The following is a 17,168-nucleotide window of genomic DNA, read 5'->3' as shown; positions in this document are numbered from 1 at the left end:
ACGGCTGTTTAGAGCGGCCTGATGCGGAGCTAGAGCGCTTTGGCAAGAAGTGCTTCATGGCCTGCGACGTCTTTTGTACCTCAGCGAATCTGTCCGCGAAAACTTTGACGGACGATCCAAAGAGGCCAGTAGCAGAAACGGGAGCGTCGAGGAACACAGAGCGCTCCGAGTCCGGCATTTCTGAAAGCGTCAGCCAGAGGTGTCTCTCAGCAACGGTGAGAGAGGCCATGTTCCGCCCTATGGCCTGTGCAGCGGATTTCGTAGCGCGGAGAGCGAGGTCCGTAGCGCTCCTTAAATCCGCCACGTTGACTGCTTCCGTGCCTTCCTCGTCCAGCTTTCGGAGAAGGTTAGCTTGGAAGATCTGGAGAGTGGCCATAGTGTGTAGCGCTGATGCAGCCTGCCCAGCGGCGGTGTAAGCGCGACTGTGCAGGGTAGAAGTAGCGCGGCAGGCTTTTGAAGGTAGCGCCGTCTTAGTCCGCCGTCCAGCAGAGGGCGGGCAAAGATGGGCTGCTACTGCCTCCTCCACTAGAGGGAGAGCGAGGTATCCTCTGTCTTTGGCACCGTCCACCACGGAGAATGCCGCTGAAGCAGAGGAACGCAGCCTGGCTGAAAAAGGGGCGCTCCAAGACTTTGCCAGTTCTTCATGAAGCTCAGGAAGAAACGGGGCGGGTCTTGAGGGCGTGGAAACGCGGTCCCCTTGCAGAAAACAACCGTCCAGACGGTTGCGTGTAGGCTCGGCGGGCGCGGACCACTCGAGGCCGAGGCTCTCTGTGGCCTGTGTGAGCAGACGCATCAGCTCAGCTTCAATGCTGGCCCGTTTTCCTGACGACTCGCGGGCAGAAGAAGGGGCGAGGTCCACAGAGCTCGCCCAATCCTCGCTGTCCGAAGCCAGGATAGAGCAGTTGTCCTCCTCGAAAACTGCCGCTTCTTCCTTGTCATCTCCGGCGGAAGCGGCGGCCAGCGGCGGCCACTGTCCGGGAGTGAGAGACTCGAGAGAAGCAGACGGCGAAGCTGGCAGGCGCACCGGCGAGCTTTTCTCGGTGGGAGGCTCAGGGATCCGCTGAGCACGGCGCTTTTTACGGCGCGGCGTCGAAGCGGGAGGTGCAGGCTCGTGGAAAGTTGCCATGCGAGTCCTCAGAGTCGCCATAGGCATAAGCTCGCAGTGAGGGCATCCGCCGTCGGCGAGCGCTAGAGCCGCATGTCCTTCACCCAGGCAGGAAACGCAGATGACATGGCGGTCCCCGTCGCTGAGTGGGGCTCGGCACGAGCCACAGGATGGACGAGACATCTTGAAAAAGACGCTCTGCTCTTTTAGAGAAGGAGTGTGAGTCGCGGCGGCGAACACACACAATGCAATGAAAGGATATGACGCCGGATAGCGTAGCAGGAACGGCGGTTGAAGGCGGCGCGGCCAGCGACTCCAGGTACCGAACTCGTCCCGCTGAAATGCTCTTTCCACGGCGCGGCTTCTTCTCTCTGGATCCAGCGATGCGTGAGCTCCGCTGAAGAGATGAAAAATCGGTAAGCTAGCCTTTCGATGCTATATTTATAGCCCCAGGCCACGCCCGTTTCGGCGGGACGTGACGTATGGGGCGCAAAGCGCCCCCATTGGTGATGACGTCACGATAGGGCCTTATCGATAGGCTGCTGCAGTTGCCGCAGGGCAGCCAATAGGCGCGCGAGCTGTCTCGCCTATGTCTGCATGCTGCCGCAACGCGTTTTACATTATTTCAAAATTAAGGATAATTTTTTGGCTTCAGTATCTCGCGGAAAAGAGATTTCCCCTAGCGTAAGATTTACGCAGTACGAGAGTACCTCTCGTAAGAGAACTGTGGTTTGATGAAGGACTGATGTTTTCTTTTTACTCACTGGATATTTTATTTTATTTCCAAATGAAAAGCTATTTAATTTCCTTTTGTACTCTCTGGTTTCTGTGCTTAGGCCATTTGGACATGAATGGTAAGAATTGTTTGTTTTTATGATTCTTCATAAAAGCTTTGATTCTGAATCATTAGATTTTTCAGCAACTGTCTTGTTTGTGATTCAGGCAACATACATTTAATTTGATATGAGATGTGAGGTAGATAAATGAAGCTCTGTAATGGCATGTTATCACAGTCGCAACGCCAAAGATAGCTATTAGCTACGGTAAAGAACATTTAATCACACGTCTTTGACAGTTCTTATTTACCTTTAGCATATGAAGTCACACCGTGTTGGTGTTAGTAGTACGTGTTGGTGCACGTTTTGTTCTTCAACAAGCTTTGCGAACTATTACAGAAGATACAGTTGATAGAAAAAGTACTAAAACAAAAGGACTTGTGTCTCTTTAAACCTTAATAATCCATGGGGAGTAGGGACAAAATGGCAACACATCAGCTATCCATGTTTAGTAACATATATATATAAAGGAGCTCATGAACAAAAAAACCTGAACCAATACATCCAAACACAAACAAAAAATAAACACAGGAAACACAAGGGCTCAGTAACAACAGACTAACAAGATGCACACAATAAGGAAATAACAAATGAACACGAACAGAACAACAAAACAAGAGCATGCAGAACAGAACACAGTTGTTTAAAGTTAATATAATACATTTGTTTAATTGTTCACTTTAATTGATCATGTGATTTGATTGCATAGTTTATTTTTAATAGCAGTGTTGTAAAAATTGTAAGCGTTGATTTTCAATACCGACACGTTTTAGAAACACTGCAATAGTCCTTGTGCCGTGGCTATTATGATTCACTGGCTTTCATAAAATGGCTGCCCATGAGTCAGCAGATTTATCGCTTTTTTAAAATGTTGGCAGCAGACATAATTTACACAGCCTAGCCTACTTCACAGCTTCTGCTTTGGAGCAAAGACAACTGAACACATCACACAAGTCTGTGTTTTGTGTTGTATTTTATTATTTTATCTTATATTAGCCTTGGTTACAAGCTATTTCCAAGTGAAGGCCTTTTTAAGATTGTGATTCATGTTGATTCACTTTGTTTTCTATGATTTTTCAGGGATTTGTAAATATTCTTTGTGATGAAATTTCCTGTTTTACATGTTTTATTCACAGTTTTTACTTTTTAGCACTATACATATTTTTTGTTCCCTGCTGCATAGAGTTACTGGCAACATGTTTGGATATGAAAACCAAATTTTAACTTAATAATAGCTAGACAGTATTTAGCCAGAATTATGGCAGCTTTGGAGTTTTACACTTATTTAATGCAAACAGTATCTTGGCAAAATATTTGATTTTGGTCTTCAGCTGGTTAGGTTCACAAGGTTATTGTCTCTTGTAGAAGTAGAAAAATAAACTTGAATCTTTTTCTTGGTGTGTAGCTGGTACAGATGGAGTGAAGTCAGTGTCAGTGACTGAGGGAGATTCTGTCACTCTAAACACTGATGTTACTGAAGTACTGAGAGATGATCAGATACTGTGGATGTTTGGACCTCAAGAGACTCGAATAGCTGAAATCCATAAGCAGATCATTGATATGTTTGACAGTAATGTGACATTTGGAGACAGACTCCAGATGGACAATCAAACTGGATCTCTGACCATCAGAAACATCACAACTGAACTCTCTGGACTTTATAAACTGAACATCTTCAGCAACACCACTTCATACAAGAGATTCAATGTTACTGTCTATGGTGAGTAAAGACCTTTATTTTGTCTTGTTCACATGTAATAACTCTATATTCATTTACAGAGCTCAATAAGAAAATGTTTTTTAATAAAAAATATGAGCCACCTTAGTAAAATAAAGTCCATGTCTGATAAATTACATCTTATATTTTAAGAAGCCTAGCTTTGCCTTTGTGTCTTATTTTTGTTTCAGTAATTAGGATGTTTTATGATGCATTTTCTGTTAGTTCATTTTATTGCATTATTATTGTCACGTGTTACCCTAATGGTTTTTGGATTGTTTTTGTGTAAATGACCCAGTATAACATCTATATACTGTATGAGTATTGGTCATGTTTTGTGCACAGGCTTACAATGAACTCTTTCATCATGCAACTTTTATTTCACCACCTGAATTATTGTTGTGGTTATCAGTAAATATATAGGATACAAAGCAAATTGGTATATTAACATTATATCACTTGTGACATTTCATAAATAAGTATTTAAAATAAACTCTTTTATTATTCTGCTTTTATTAAATAATCTTATATTATTTAATTACTTATATTATAATAAAATATTAAATTTTATTAAATCCTTACTTATCCTGGAGCTGTAATCTTAGAACAGGCATGTTTCACTGATAAATTATAATTTTTTTTACTAAAGTGGGGCTTTTTTTTTATCTTGCTAATACTTTAATTGTGTTATTTGAAAGGTTCTGAAAAAACGCAAAATAATAACTATGTTTTGTGTTGGATCGAATCATTTACATTTTTGTCATTGCCACTCATGAATCAGGTTTTAATAGATCTAAATGTTTAATGTTTAAGAAGGTAAATAAAAAGTGCTATGTGAATGTAGTTTTTTCTTTCTTGGTTTCCAGCTCTTCTGCCTGTTCCTGTCATCACCAGTAACTCTTCTCAGTGTTCTTCATCAGAAAGATTATCTAGCCAGAATTGTTCACTGGTGTGTTCAGTGTTGAATGTGAGAGATGTGACTCTCTCCTGGTACAAAGGAATCAGTGTATTGTCCAGCATCAGTGTGTCTGATCTCAGCATCAGTCTCTCTCTACCTCTGGAGGTGGAATATCAGGATAACAACACTTACAGCTGTGTGATCAACAATCCCATCAGCAACCAGACCACACATCTGGACATCAACACACTCTGTCAGCCATGTCCAGGTACAACCGTGGTGATATTAAATCATATTTAGTATTCAACTCTGTTTACAATAAATGCTACTAAAATTAGTTTAAAAAATGTGTGAATCCAGTAGCAACCAATGTTCCTTGCAAATGGCACGTTGTTGTGATCAGTTTGAGTCTGTGCATTAAAAAACCTCATGTGAAAAAGAGAGTCTGTGAACATCTAAATGGTTCATTTAACAAAACTACTGTACATAGCCTACATTGTAAACTCAGTTCTTTGTAAGGTTTCTCTCCATTCTCTCATGTTTTCCAGCTCCTCTGCCGATTCCTGTCATCAGCAGAGACTCTCCACAATGTTCTTCTTCATCATCATCATCATCAAATTGTTCACTGGTGTGTTCAGTGTTGAATGTGAGTGATGTGACTCTCTCCTGGTACAAAGGAATCAGTGTATTGTCCAGCATCAGTGTGTCTGATCTCAGCATCAGTCTCTCTCTACCTCTGGAGGTGGAATATCAGGATAACAACACTTACAGCTGTGTGATCAACAATCCCATCAGCAACCAGACCACACATCTGGATATGGATCTCTGTAAATGTCCAAGTATGTCAGCAGAGATCAATATCTATTTACCGAATTGCTCTGTTTCATTAAATTTCACATAGATTCAATATTTTCTTTGTATCTATTGGCTCTATGAAGACAAAGTTGATATGAGGCCAAAGTTAATTAACCTCTTTCCATTTTAGATTATTCAGATTTAGTCTATATGATTTCTTCTCTACTTCTTGCACTTGCTATCTTTGCTCTCTACTGGAAAAACAAAAGAACGGCACAACAAGGTACGATTTTCCTTCAGATTCTGTATAGCAGGAATAATTGTATTAATGCTTCAAACTTATAGTTGACATTAACAATTGATAAATAATTCTCTCCTAACGTTTTAGGAAAACAACTATGTGATTTCGAACTATGTGCAAATACAGTGAAACAAGCTCATACAGTTGTAGAAGTGCCAAAACAGGTTGAACCGGATTCTAAAACAAGGTAAGATTGATTCATGAAGCTCCATGATCCATCTATTATTTCCTCAGTGTTGGTGCTGGTGCTTGAGTAAACGAGTGTGAAATAGTATAGAAACAGCAAGGAGAGCAAGTTTTCTCAACTTTGGTACATTTCAGATTTACAAAAGGACTTGACTGCTGTGTCTGTATGTTGTAGTATATCATGCTGTCAACACTGTTTTTTTTTTTTGTTAATTTTTTTTCTTTGTTTCAGGATGCTGAATGAGAAGAGCTCACTTTCTTCTGATGAATAAAGGCCCAATCATGCAAACTATCTGAGTGATAGTTTGTGGTATGGTTTTCTTTAGTTAGCTTTGTTTTCTTTTCAATATTTAAGTGCTTTTTGTGCAAAGGATATGATGTCATATGTCGTCATATTCTTTTTTATCAATTGATGTCAAACTTATCAATGTTGTCAGACTCGATGAGTCTGGATCTTTATGATCTATGAGTCCAGATCTCAATATTGAGGCTGGAGAACAACAATTACTTATTAAGAATATTCAGCAAATATTCCCGTGTAGGAATGTAGTAAAGATTTATTCATAGATTATGAATACTTGAATCTCGTACAGTATTTATTACATAAAGACTCAATGAGTCTTGATCTTTACGATATACCATTCCTAAACTCAATGTTAAGGCAACAACTTCAATGTTCTATACATTGTTAGAGCCTTGCATGGAAGGAACAATTTGCTTTTTTTAAAGCAACTTTCAATGCTCTTAAGCATTTTATTTGTTTTTAAACAGTTTGTTTGTTTAAATAGTTAAGTATTATTATTTTTACAATTTAACTAATTTAACAAGCACTTTCACTGAAAGTGAAATTCAAGCCTAGTTCTTCAACTAGTGTCAAATGATAGAAAATGTGTATGTTTACACTTTGATTTCTTGCACCCGGGAATAATAGTCAACATCATTATGACTAAACATTTGCTAAGAAGTATTTTCTACTAAAGCAAGGCAGTATTTGTCTATAAATCTATCTAGCAGACTGGTGGGTGTTGCCTTGTATGGTAACATGCCCTGTGCATTATGGGTGTTAAAGTTTCCAAACTAATTTGGCAAAAGAGAAGACAAATTTTCTCAATGTTTTTATTTTATTAGTCAGTCAGCACCGATTTCAAAAATTGACCTTTCTACCACATCTAAGTTTAATTGAAATCCCATTTTGCCAGTGGTAAAATACCCCTTTAATGAGCTCACTTTGTAATGCTCATTATTGTTATTATTATTATAAGATGTTGCAAATGCTGTGAAATGCTCTCATATGCAACATATAAGCAGTTTATTCACTTAGCATTTAGCACATAGGGCTATCATACACCCGGCGCAATACGGCGCCAGGCATAGCAAGTGTTTTTTTTGCTAGTTCAGCCCTACACAGTTATCATTTTCAAGTCTTGCACCACGTTGTTTAAATAGCATGGTCTGAGTGGTCTAAAAACGAGGTGTGTTCAGGCGCATTGTTGGTGCATTGCTATTTTGAGGCAACTGAAATAGACGGAGTATGACCAACTGAAATCTGGTCTAAAGTCTCAATATTTTTAATTTTTTTTTATTTAAAGAGCGCATTAGTAATATGCGCCTATAGGCGGGTCCACAACGTGCATACACTTTGTCCGATCCGTTTCCTCTCTAGAGAAGCATTCAGTGTTTCCGCTTGCAAATTCTGCCATGTGAATAGCGAATCCGCCATGGCACGAGCGCAACTGGCTTTTAAAGGGAATGGGAGATGAGATTCTGATTGGTTTATTGCATGTTACGTTACAGAATAACTGCAACTGGGATGCGTTCAAGACATAACTTGCTGCTTGACTAGCATCGTACAATGCATTGTTGGAGAAATAAGTCATGATTTTTCCCGAAACCGCGGTAACTTTGTCACAGATCCGTCATTTGAACTATAGTGGTTCAACCAAATAGCACTGTCATTAATGACGGCATGCAGGTGGTGGAGTAATGTCAGATTATTGCTGTAAATAATGAACATTGCATCTGATGACTATTTTGCTGTTTTACTTCTCATTTACTTTGCTTTAAACTCCCCTCATTATAAAACAAATACAATTTAATTTTTTTTTTACTAAAACCTCTTTTTCCTCGTCTGGTGGCCATTGAGACCCTCCCCATTGAGTTCTAGTGCTTTGTCTGTCATCCCTCCACCCGTTCAGCGTCTTTCACACAAATGCCCATTACACTGAGATTCTGGAAAATACACTAATAATGTGTCCTGGGATTTGTCCCGGATTCATTTGATTTTGGTTAATTCACACTGCCAGTGATATTCTGGAATTCACACACATCCAGTAAAAATCCCATAAAGACACGTGTCTTAAATTTGCTTATGAAACCACACTCGTGCATTTTCTTCTTATTTGATAATAAATAACGCATCGCATACCGTTCCATTAAGCTGGTGAACGATCTAAGCTTCATCGTCATCACTACGACCTCAGCAAAAGCCCAATTGAAATGACACACAAACATTCCCTTTCAAGAATATTTTGAATTGCAATGCAGCAAGAATGCTTGTTTCTTCAACATAATGCACAGGGCTCTGTGCACGGACATTCTTCTCAAATTGTTAGCAAATTATGGCTTCTACAATAATTTTTAATAAGACCCAATGTAGAAAAGTAGTATAACAAGAGTAAGTCATCATGGTGGCAATCATAGTTGTTGGACTGAATGTGGTTGTTGTTCTCGTAAATAACCAAACTGTGTGTAAATGTAACCATACAAGCATTTTGCTGCTGAGGGATTATAGCCTTAACTTCTTTTTTTTTCATGATATCTTATGTATGTAAATGTGTTTATGAACATACAGTTTGTTCCATTTAGAGCAGTGGTTTGCAATCCTGTGCTGCATCCAATATAGCACAAGAGTAGTAGCTTTGGGACATACTACTGACATAAAATTGTGTTTTTTGGAGGAATCCTCCAAAATATCAGCCGCTACAGTGTGAAGGGATCCATACCTTGGAAATTTCCAAAATAGTAGACCATCCGAGGAGTTTGGGAATTCTCTTTTCTACATACTATGCTTGGGGGGCATACTTATTTTAATCTCACTATGTGCACATTGGGACACATGGTCCAGGACTGAAAACCACTGATGTAGAGTACATTGTTCCATGTAAACACTTTTTAATTAAATTCATCACCAGATATGAATCTGATCAAATAAAAAAGCTGTGTGAACTGTAATGACACTTGCATTGGTTAATTTGTTTGTGAGCTTTTATCCAATTGATAATTTGGTAACACTTAAATTTAAGGTGATGTAGTTAAACCTTACTACATAGTAATTACAGTAAATTATGCATTATTACATCCCTAAACCAAACCTTAAGAGTAACTCTATAGTAATTACATGTATTAATTATTATTACTCAGTACTTACTGGAGTAAGTACAATGTATGTCACCTTAAAATAAAGTGTAACAGATAATTGTTGTGTTGTGACATCCAGCATGATTATGATCCCTAATAAAGCTCTCTGAGCATTGCCTTGATGCAAAATATGTGTAATACAGATGTGTAATTGATGAGTTTCAGCAGGATATCAAGGTAATATAATGTTACATAGCATCTGAAATGATCTACAAAAGTGTTGTTTAAAAAAAAAAAAAAAATCCTGAGTGCTTGGAAAACTCTCTCTGTAACTATTTCCAGCACACATTAGATAAACGGCTTTTTCCCATTATATATCTCTCAAGGTAGCTAATCAAATTAGCATCTTCCGGTACATCATGGTTGGTGTCTGGTATGTCCTCTCCGGATGGCACTATTGCAATAAATAAATCAAAAATCAAATGCACTGTTATGATAATATAATTTTAAACTTGTGGTTTGTATTGTTAGCATTGAGTGTACATCAGGTATTGGCTTGACTATAGATGATGCTGAGTAATGAGTCTTGAAGACAAACCAGCAAACACAAGTCAATAACAGAAGAAACTGAAGGGCTTAAATACACTACAGTAGATGATGAACATGAACAGGGGAGCTCTAATCTATTAAACAATGAAACATTGAATAACTATGACAAACAAGTAAAACTGGAACTAAACACACGGGAACTGAACACAGGCCAAATAAGACTAAAGAATATCAAAATAAAAGTCTATAGACACAGAAACAGGGTAATCGTGACAGTGAATTGTAAAAACACATTTTCTTATATCTAACCTTGTCGGGAAAGAGGGATCTCAGTTTGATTCCTGGCAACTGTTGAACACACAAATTCAACAGAATGAGTCATTTTGCAAAAAAATCCGTCATTTTCTAATCCTTAAGTTTGTTTCCATAATTTATGTTAACATTTCTGTATTCTTCTTACACTATCAACTCAAATGTCAACCGCTGGCAAACCTGAACAAAGTCCACTGATGTCGAGTTGTTGAGTCTTGTTGGTGAATGAATAGGAAACCACACAGCTGTAGGTGTTTTTATCCTGATATTCCACCTCCAGAGGTAGAGAGAGACTGATGCTGAGATCAGACACACTGATGCTGGACAATAAACTGATTCATTTGTACCAGGAGAGAGTCACATCACTCACATTCAACACTGAACACACCAGTGAACATCTGGACTCTGATGATCCTGATGATGAACATTGTGAAGAGTCTCTGGCGAGGACAGGAATGGGCAGAGGAGCTTGAAAATTTAAGACAAAAAAAATCAATATATTATTATTATTATTATTATAATCGATTATCGCATATTCAGTTATGTAAGAGATTTAGAAGAGTTTATGTTTTTCAGGTTTGTGGTTTACAATTATGCTGAAGAATGGCAATTGCACTTAGGCTGTGGTGTGTTGCTCCATTCAATGAGCAGTAACTGTATTGGACCATACTGAGACTATCTCTTCTTACTTGCAAATCCCATACATAAACAATATTGTCTTATGATAACATGTATTATCGAATTTATAGAGTTTGTTCAACAAAAATGATTTGTTTAAATGTCTTGTATAATGGACGTAAACTAATTGTGTGGAAACATTTTCCTAAATTCAAGTTTTTTCTTTTTTTTTTTTTTGTACCCTTTAAACACTACATGAATGATAATATTCATAAGAAAATGTGTTCTATTTACTCACGATAGGCAGTAACTCTGAAAAACCAGCCTTCGAAGACGTGTTTGACGAATCGTTTATGGAGTCCAGAGTGGGTTTTGCTGATGTTAAAGATAGTCCGAGATCCACTCTGACTGTCAATCTGCAATCTGTTTTTTAATCTTCTATCAAATTCATAATAAGAGCTCACATTTTCACCTTTTATGATTTTAGCTATAGGAGTCTCTTGAGGTCCAAATGTCCATAGTATGTAATCCTCTGTTTCTCTTTCAGTATCATCAGCTTGAAGGGTGACAGAATCTCCCACCTTCACTGGCACAATCTTCACTTTATGTTCATCTGTATTGGACAGTTTCAAACAAACAAACATACATACAAACAAACAAACAAACAAACAAACAAACAAACAAACAAATTAATATCAAACATTTTACATTTAGAACACATCTAATATTGGCATCAGGTGTAAACCTTTCTCTCGAGTGGCCAACAGAAGTGGTAATTCTATGTCTACTAGGCTACTATCAGACTTGTCCACGGATAGCAGGCTAATTTTCAAATAGCCTACTTGTTTTAATGAATTTGAAGTAAAGAAAAAAGTGTCTAAAAATTGTTTTCACTCTTCAGTGAAGCCAACCTCAGTAGTTGCCTTTGCTATGTTTCACCAGTTTCACTTTAAATGGCTCTCGCAACAGAAGGGACTGTTTGTGCTAGAAAAAGAGCCCAGCAAGAGTGCTCTTTTTCCCTAATATCAACATAATTTTGTAACAAACATACATAATAATAAAAAAACAAAACATAACTGTGATATTGATTTTATACAACAGTTCAAAAAACAAGTCGTTAATATTAGGCGGGGATGTGCCTGAACGTCTCGGTTACGTATGTCACCCTCGTTCCCTGAAGGAGGAAACGGAGACGTAGTCAACATGTCGATTGATTGGGATCACGCTTAGGGATCCTGTCATCTTCGAGTATTGTTAAAACGAGCCAATGCAGATTGGCATGTGTGAATTGCATCTCGCGCTCCGCCCCCCGCAGTGCGGGTATAAACACGGAAGTGGATGCACGCACCACTTGTTTTTCGCTGAGGAGCCGAGCGGAGCCCGGAGTCAGCGGTGGTCCAGCAATAGTGGCGACGGGACTACGTCTCCGTTCCCTCCTTCAGGGAACGAGGGTTACATACATAACCGAGATGTTCCCTTAGTCGCTCACGTTGGTAATTCGCTCCTCTACTAGCATTACTTGATTCATGAAGATAAATGGAAGACCAGATAGCTTCCTTAACATAGACAGGCAGACAACAAATTCGAAAAACAAATTCGGTCGGGCACCCCTCCTCCTCCTTTAGCTCACGCCATTGAGTGAATGCTGGACCAATATTGATCCTCGTCCAGTGAAGCAGTAACAAACTGCTGAATCAACTGTTCCCTACCGGAATTCCTGTTCCCTTTACGCAATCATACTACAAATCATGCGTAGTTGCCGAGTTACCATACGTACCATCAGAACTGAATACGAGCAAGAAGCACAACTGGATGTATTTCATTAAATTTTTTAATTACATTCATTAAATTTTTTTTATTAGAAGCGAGTTTTTCCCCATCTGTCAATTCAATTCAGATTTTTTCTTTTCAAATTTAAAACGTTATTACCGATTTCAATGTAATGTTTATTGAGGCTTTGATTTATTAAGGTTTATTAAGGCTTTGACGCATGCGCTGTCAGCAGACATGGCTCGTTGCGGGGGAACAGGAATTCCGGTAGGGAACAGAATCGACTGCTTCACTGGCCTTTGATTTTGTCACACTCCCTTTTTCTCTTCCTAGTCTCCTCCGACAAAACCTTTGCCTTCTTCGGTTTCGTTGCTGCTTCGGCCATGACAACAACATACACACGCTATACCACACGCTATACGTCCGAATTTGAGAAAATGGGGGTTGGTGGGGGAAGTGAGGTATGCCGTAAAGCAAGTCGAATTTTGTAGTTCTTTTTGTGCTCAGGTTACAACCCGAACCCCGAAGTTCCGTAGTGCCAGTAAAAGCGATACAGACCCCGTCAGGCTATTGCAGACGTGTCATTCAACCTATTGTAAGTTGATGTACCATCACAAGGGTCTTGGAAATATATTATGAAGGTTGAAAAACGACATGGTTGTGACGGTCACCAGCTGGAGTGCCCTTGAGTGCCACCAGAGGGCACTCCACACCAGACTATCATATTTCACTCACACTACATTTCCCAGAACTCACTGCCCGGACTCATTATCATTGATTGCATTCACCTGTATCTTATTACCCTGTTAGTCTCAGCCTATTTATACCTTGTACATTCATTCATTCCCTGTGAAGTCTTGTTTGTGTTACACTGCATTTCTGAGCATTCTCCTGGTTTTCTTGTCTCTTGGTTTTGGATATCTTGCCCTGTTCCCTGGATTACTCTCTTGCCTCTGGTCCCTGCCTGTTTTGTTTCTTTGTTTGTTTCTTTGTTTTGATTGCCTGTCTGTGTATGACTCTTGCCTGTACATCTGATTACGATTCTGAATTGCCCCATACAATAAAGCTGCATTTGGATCTCAACCTTCGTGTCTCGGGGCGGTTCGTAACAGAAGACTTCGCCGCACCCAGATCCAGCAGCTATGACCTCCAGGAATCCAGCAGTACGGATCTCGCCTGATCTTCCCAGCATGAGCCGGGAGTTCGCTGGACAGATCGCGGCCTTGGCCCTGGATAGCCTCGATCTGTTCCAGTACACCTGGGGGTTTGTTTCTCTCGCTGCCTCTTGCTCTCTGGGTGACGAGGCAATTAAGTTGTGTTACCGGCTGGGGGCTAAGGAGGTTGACCCGAGGGAGCTCCCCGATCTCTCCGGTCTGGATTGGAGAGAGGCACTCTCCAGATGTCTGGAGAGCTTCCTTCCATGGCACGCCATGTCACCGTCTGCACTTCACGCCAGACCAGCCGAGCCTGCACTTCACGCCAATCCAGCCGAGCCTGCACTTCACGCCAGTCCAGCCGAGCCCGCACTTCACGCCAAATCTGCCGAAGCCAAGGCAGTAATCGTCATGCCCGCCCCCCCTGAGACAGCAAGCGACATGCCCGCCAAGCTAGAGCCTTCACCGCTGGTCTCGTCCAGCACAGAGCCCTCTTCACCGCTGGTCCCGTCCAGCACAGAGCCCTCTTCACCGCTGGTCCCGTCCAGCACAGAGCCTTCACTGCTGGTCCCGTCCAGCACAGAGCCCTCTTCATCGCTGGTTCCGTCCAGCTCAGAGCCCTCTTCGCCGCTGGTCCTGCCCAGCTCAGAGACGCTTCACTTCCTGCCTGCCGATCCAGAGACTGTTCACGTCAGTCCTGCCGAGCCAGAGCCAGAGCTTCACGTCAGTTCTGCCGATCCAGAGACTGAGCTTCACGTCACGCCAGCCAATCCAGAGACTGAGCTTCACGTCACGTCTGCCCGTCAAGAGTCTCGTCCCGCCGAGACTGAATCTGTTCCTGAGCCTGAATCTGATCCTGATACTGAGCCTGAATCTGTTCCTCTTCCTCTTCCCGTGCCTGTGTCTTCGGACAAGATGGCCGACTCCACGCCTGTGTCTCCGGACAAGATGGCCGCCGCCGATCCAGAGTCTCCGGACAAGATGGCCGCCGCCACGCCAGTGTCTCCGGACAAGATGGCCGCCGCCACGCCAGTGTCTCCGGACAAGATGACCGCTGCCGAGCCAGTGTCTCCGGACAAGATGGCCGCCGCCGATCTAGAGTCTCCGGACAAGATGACCGCCGCCGAGCCAGTGTCTCCGGACAAGATGGCCGCCGCCGATCCAGAGTCTGTTCAGGTCACGTGTGCCGAGCCAGTGTCTCCGGACAAGATGGCCGCCACCGAGCCAGTGTCTCCAGACAAGATGGCCGCCACCGAGCCAGTGTCTCTGGACAAAATGGCCGCTGCCATGTCGACTGAGCCCTCAACAGAGATAGCCGCTGACACGCCTGAACCTGAGCCCTCAACAGAGATGGCCGCTGTCACGCTGTCTGTTCCTGTCGCTGAGCCGGTGTCTGTTCCTGTTCCTGAGCCGGTGTCTGTTCCTGTTCCTGAGCTGGTGTCTGTTCCTGTTCCTGAGCCGGTGTCTGTTCCTGTGCCATGGTCGCCTCCCTGGCCGCCTAAAGGGTCGTCTCCTCCCTGGCCGCCCGAAGGGTAGTCTCCTCCCTGGCCGCCCGAAGGGTTGTCTCCTCCCTGGTCGCCTGCTCCGCCCTGGTCGCCTGCACAGCCTGCACAGCCTGCTCCGCCCTGGTCGCCTGCACAGCCTGCTCCGCCCTGGTCGCCTGCACAGCCTGATCCGCCCTGGGCTTCCGTCCTTCAGCAGTCTTCAGGTCCTCTTCCGCTGCACAGGCCTGGCCCGCCATCCCGCCCCCGGGTCCGCCTCCGCTCCACCTCCCTCCTGGAGAATTTTCTGAGCGTCTGGAATCCGCTCCTTAAAGGGGGGGCTATGTAACGGTCACCAGCTGGAGTGCCCTTGAGTGCCACCAGAGGGCACTCCACACCAGACTATCATATTTCACTCACACTACATTTCCCAGAACTCACTGCCCGGACTCATTATCATTGATTGCATTCACCTGTATCTTATTACCCTGTTAGTCTCAGCCTATTTATACCTTGTACATTCATTCCCTGCGAAGTCTTGTTTGTGTTACACTGCATTTCTGAGCATTCTCCTGGTTTTCTTGTCTCTTGGTTTTGGATATCTTGCCCTATTCCCTGGATTACTCTCTTGCCTCTGGTCCCTGCCTGTTTTGTTTCTTTGTTTGTTTCTTTGTTTTGACTGCCTGTCTGTGTATGACTCTTGCCTGTACATCTGATTACGATTCTGGATTGCCCCATACAATAAAGCTGCATTTGGATCTCAACCTTCGTGTCTCGGAGCGGTTCGTAACAATGGTGTTGCTTTAATACAAGGAATGCAAAAAGTGCTGCACGGGGTGTAACCTCTCTGTGCTCTTTGGGTGTAGGGATGGTTCCACTCAGAAAAACAATACAAGGCACTAGATTAATTATTAAAATATAAAAACATGTATTTCATTAGTGTATTTGTGTGTCTATAGCTGAATATGTTATAAAATCAAAGAGAATAGTTCTGATGATACTACATTTACTTTTAATAAATGCATTAATAGACTGCAGTGCTTCATTGTGCAGTAAATACTGAACTGTTTCATCAACAGAAGGCTGTTTTTAGTATGTTGTGTTCATTGATTTGAGAGCAACTATTCATTTAAAGAAGTTTGATTGAGGAAAAACTAAATATCAGTAAGTGGTCTATTACTTTCTGATTCATGTAATTGTGTTTACAGTTGCTTGCTTTTTGCAAGTTAGGATATGCTATTGTGTTAGGATATGTATTGTTTTAAATGTTGTGTGTTGTTATGATTTATGTGATGCAGTGGCTATATTTTGAGCCCAAGACAAATTTCTAATCAGAGTGATTCTCAAAATGTTCAAAAAATTATAAAATAATAATGTATGCTATTTATTTATGCTCATTGTCCATTTTTGAAACTCGCGCCTCTTTGTGGGTGTTGTCAGGAGTAGTAGAAGCAGTTGTAGTAGTGTCAGAGTCAGAGAGTTAGATACTGTAACTATCATTGTCATTGTCGTTATTGTGTCATATATGTTTTAGGGCTGTATATTATTACATTATCAGGTTAGAATAGTTATAGTATATTGTTATTATTAATTATAGTAGCTATATTATAGTCTTGTTATATTAATTAGATAAGATTATTTGGATTGCTTTGGATTTTTTTGGGATCTGGACTGGACTGCTTTTTGATTTGGCAGCTGTCCCTTTTGGATTTGGATTTTTCCTGGTAATGGACCAGCAAGAAAGAGGGAATCCTCCCCTGTCTGGGCTCAACAGAAGCATCAGTGTCCTCATTTATACCAGCTGGCATTTTTATGTTCCCCTGCATCCTCTGTTCCTTGCGAAAGGATCTTTTCCAAGGCTGGAGAGATTTTGTCAGAGAAGAGGAATCGTCTAAACCCCAACACACTTGAAATAATTCTGTTTCTCAATAAAAATCTATTGTAATCATTCCTTCACCCACCCCAAACTGCAGTGTTGCAGTTTGCTCCTCTATATCCCCAGTCCAATAAGCACAACACTGCACTAAAACTAGTAACAGTTCACTGCACAAAAACCCAGAGAAACAATTTTTACCACCTCAGACTATTC

At 41.6% G+C, this 17,168-nt stretch overlaps 1 protein-coding gene across 3 annotated transcripts in view; it reads left to right on the top strand.

The window, feature by feature from the left end:
* LOC309475103 (uncharacterized protein) overlaps positions 1-9,074 on the top strand; it is a 66,715-nt gene extending 57,641 nt beyond the window's left edge. Inside the window, exons 1-7 of one of the 3 annotated variants that reach the window (XM_082137719.1) lie at positions 1,818-1,959; positions 3,347-3,661; positions 4,525-4,824; positions 5,105-5,383; positions 5,542-5,634; positions 5,740-5,839; positions 6,071-9,074. In XM_082137719.1, the coding sequence (XP_081993845.1) occupies positions 1,851-1,959; positions 3,347-3,661; positions 4,525-4,824; positions 5,105-5,383; positions 5,542-5,634; positions 5,740-5,839; positions 6,071-6,110 (1,236 nt within the window). In that variant the 5' untranslated portion in view covers positions 1,818-1,850 and the 3' untranslated portion in view covers positions 6,111-9,074. Of the gene's footprint in view, positions 1-1,817; positions 1,960-3,346; positions 3,662-4,524; positions 4,825-5,104; positions 5,396-5,541; positions 5,635-5,739; positions 5,840-6,070 lie in introns of those variants that run through there. The other 2 variants (XM_082137718.1, XM_082137720.1) reach the window with 2 other exon arrangements.
* The last annotated feature ends 8,094 nt before the right edge of the window (positions 9,075-17,168 follow it).

This window comes from Leuciscus leuciscus (assembly GCF_965113295.1).
Source record: "Leuciscus leuciscus genome assembly, chromosome: 15".
In the NCBI taxonomy this organism is placed as follows: domain Eukaryota; kingdom Metazoa; phylum Chordata; class Actinopteri; order Cypriniformes; family Leuciscidae; genus Leuciscus; species Leuciscus leuciscus.
This window is presented reverse-complemented; position numbering and strand designations above follow the sequence as displayed.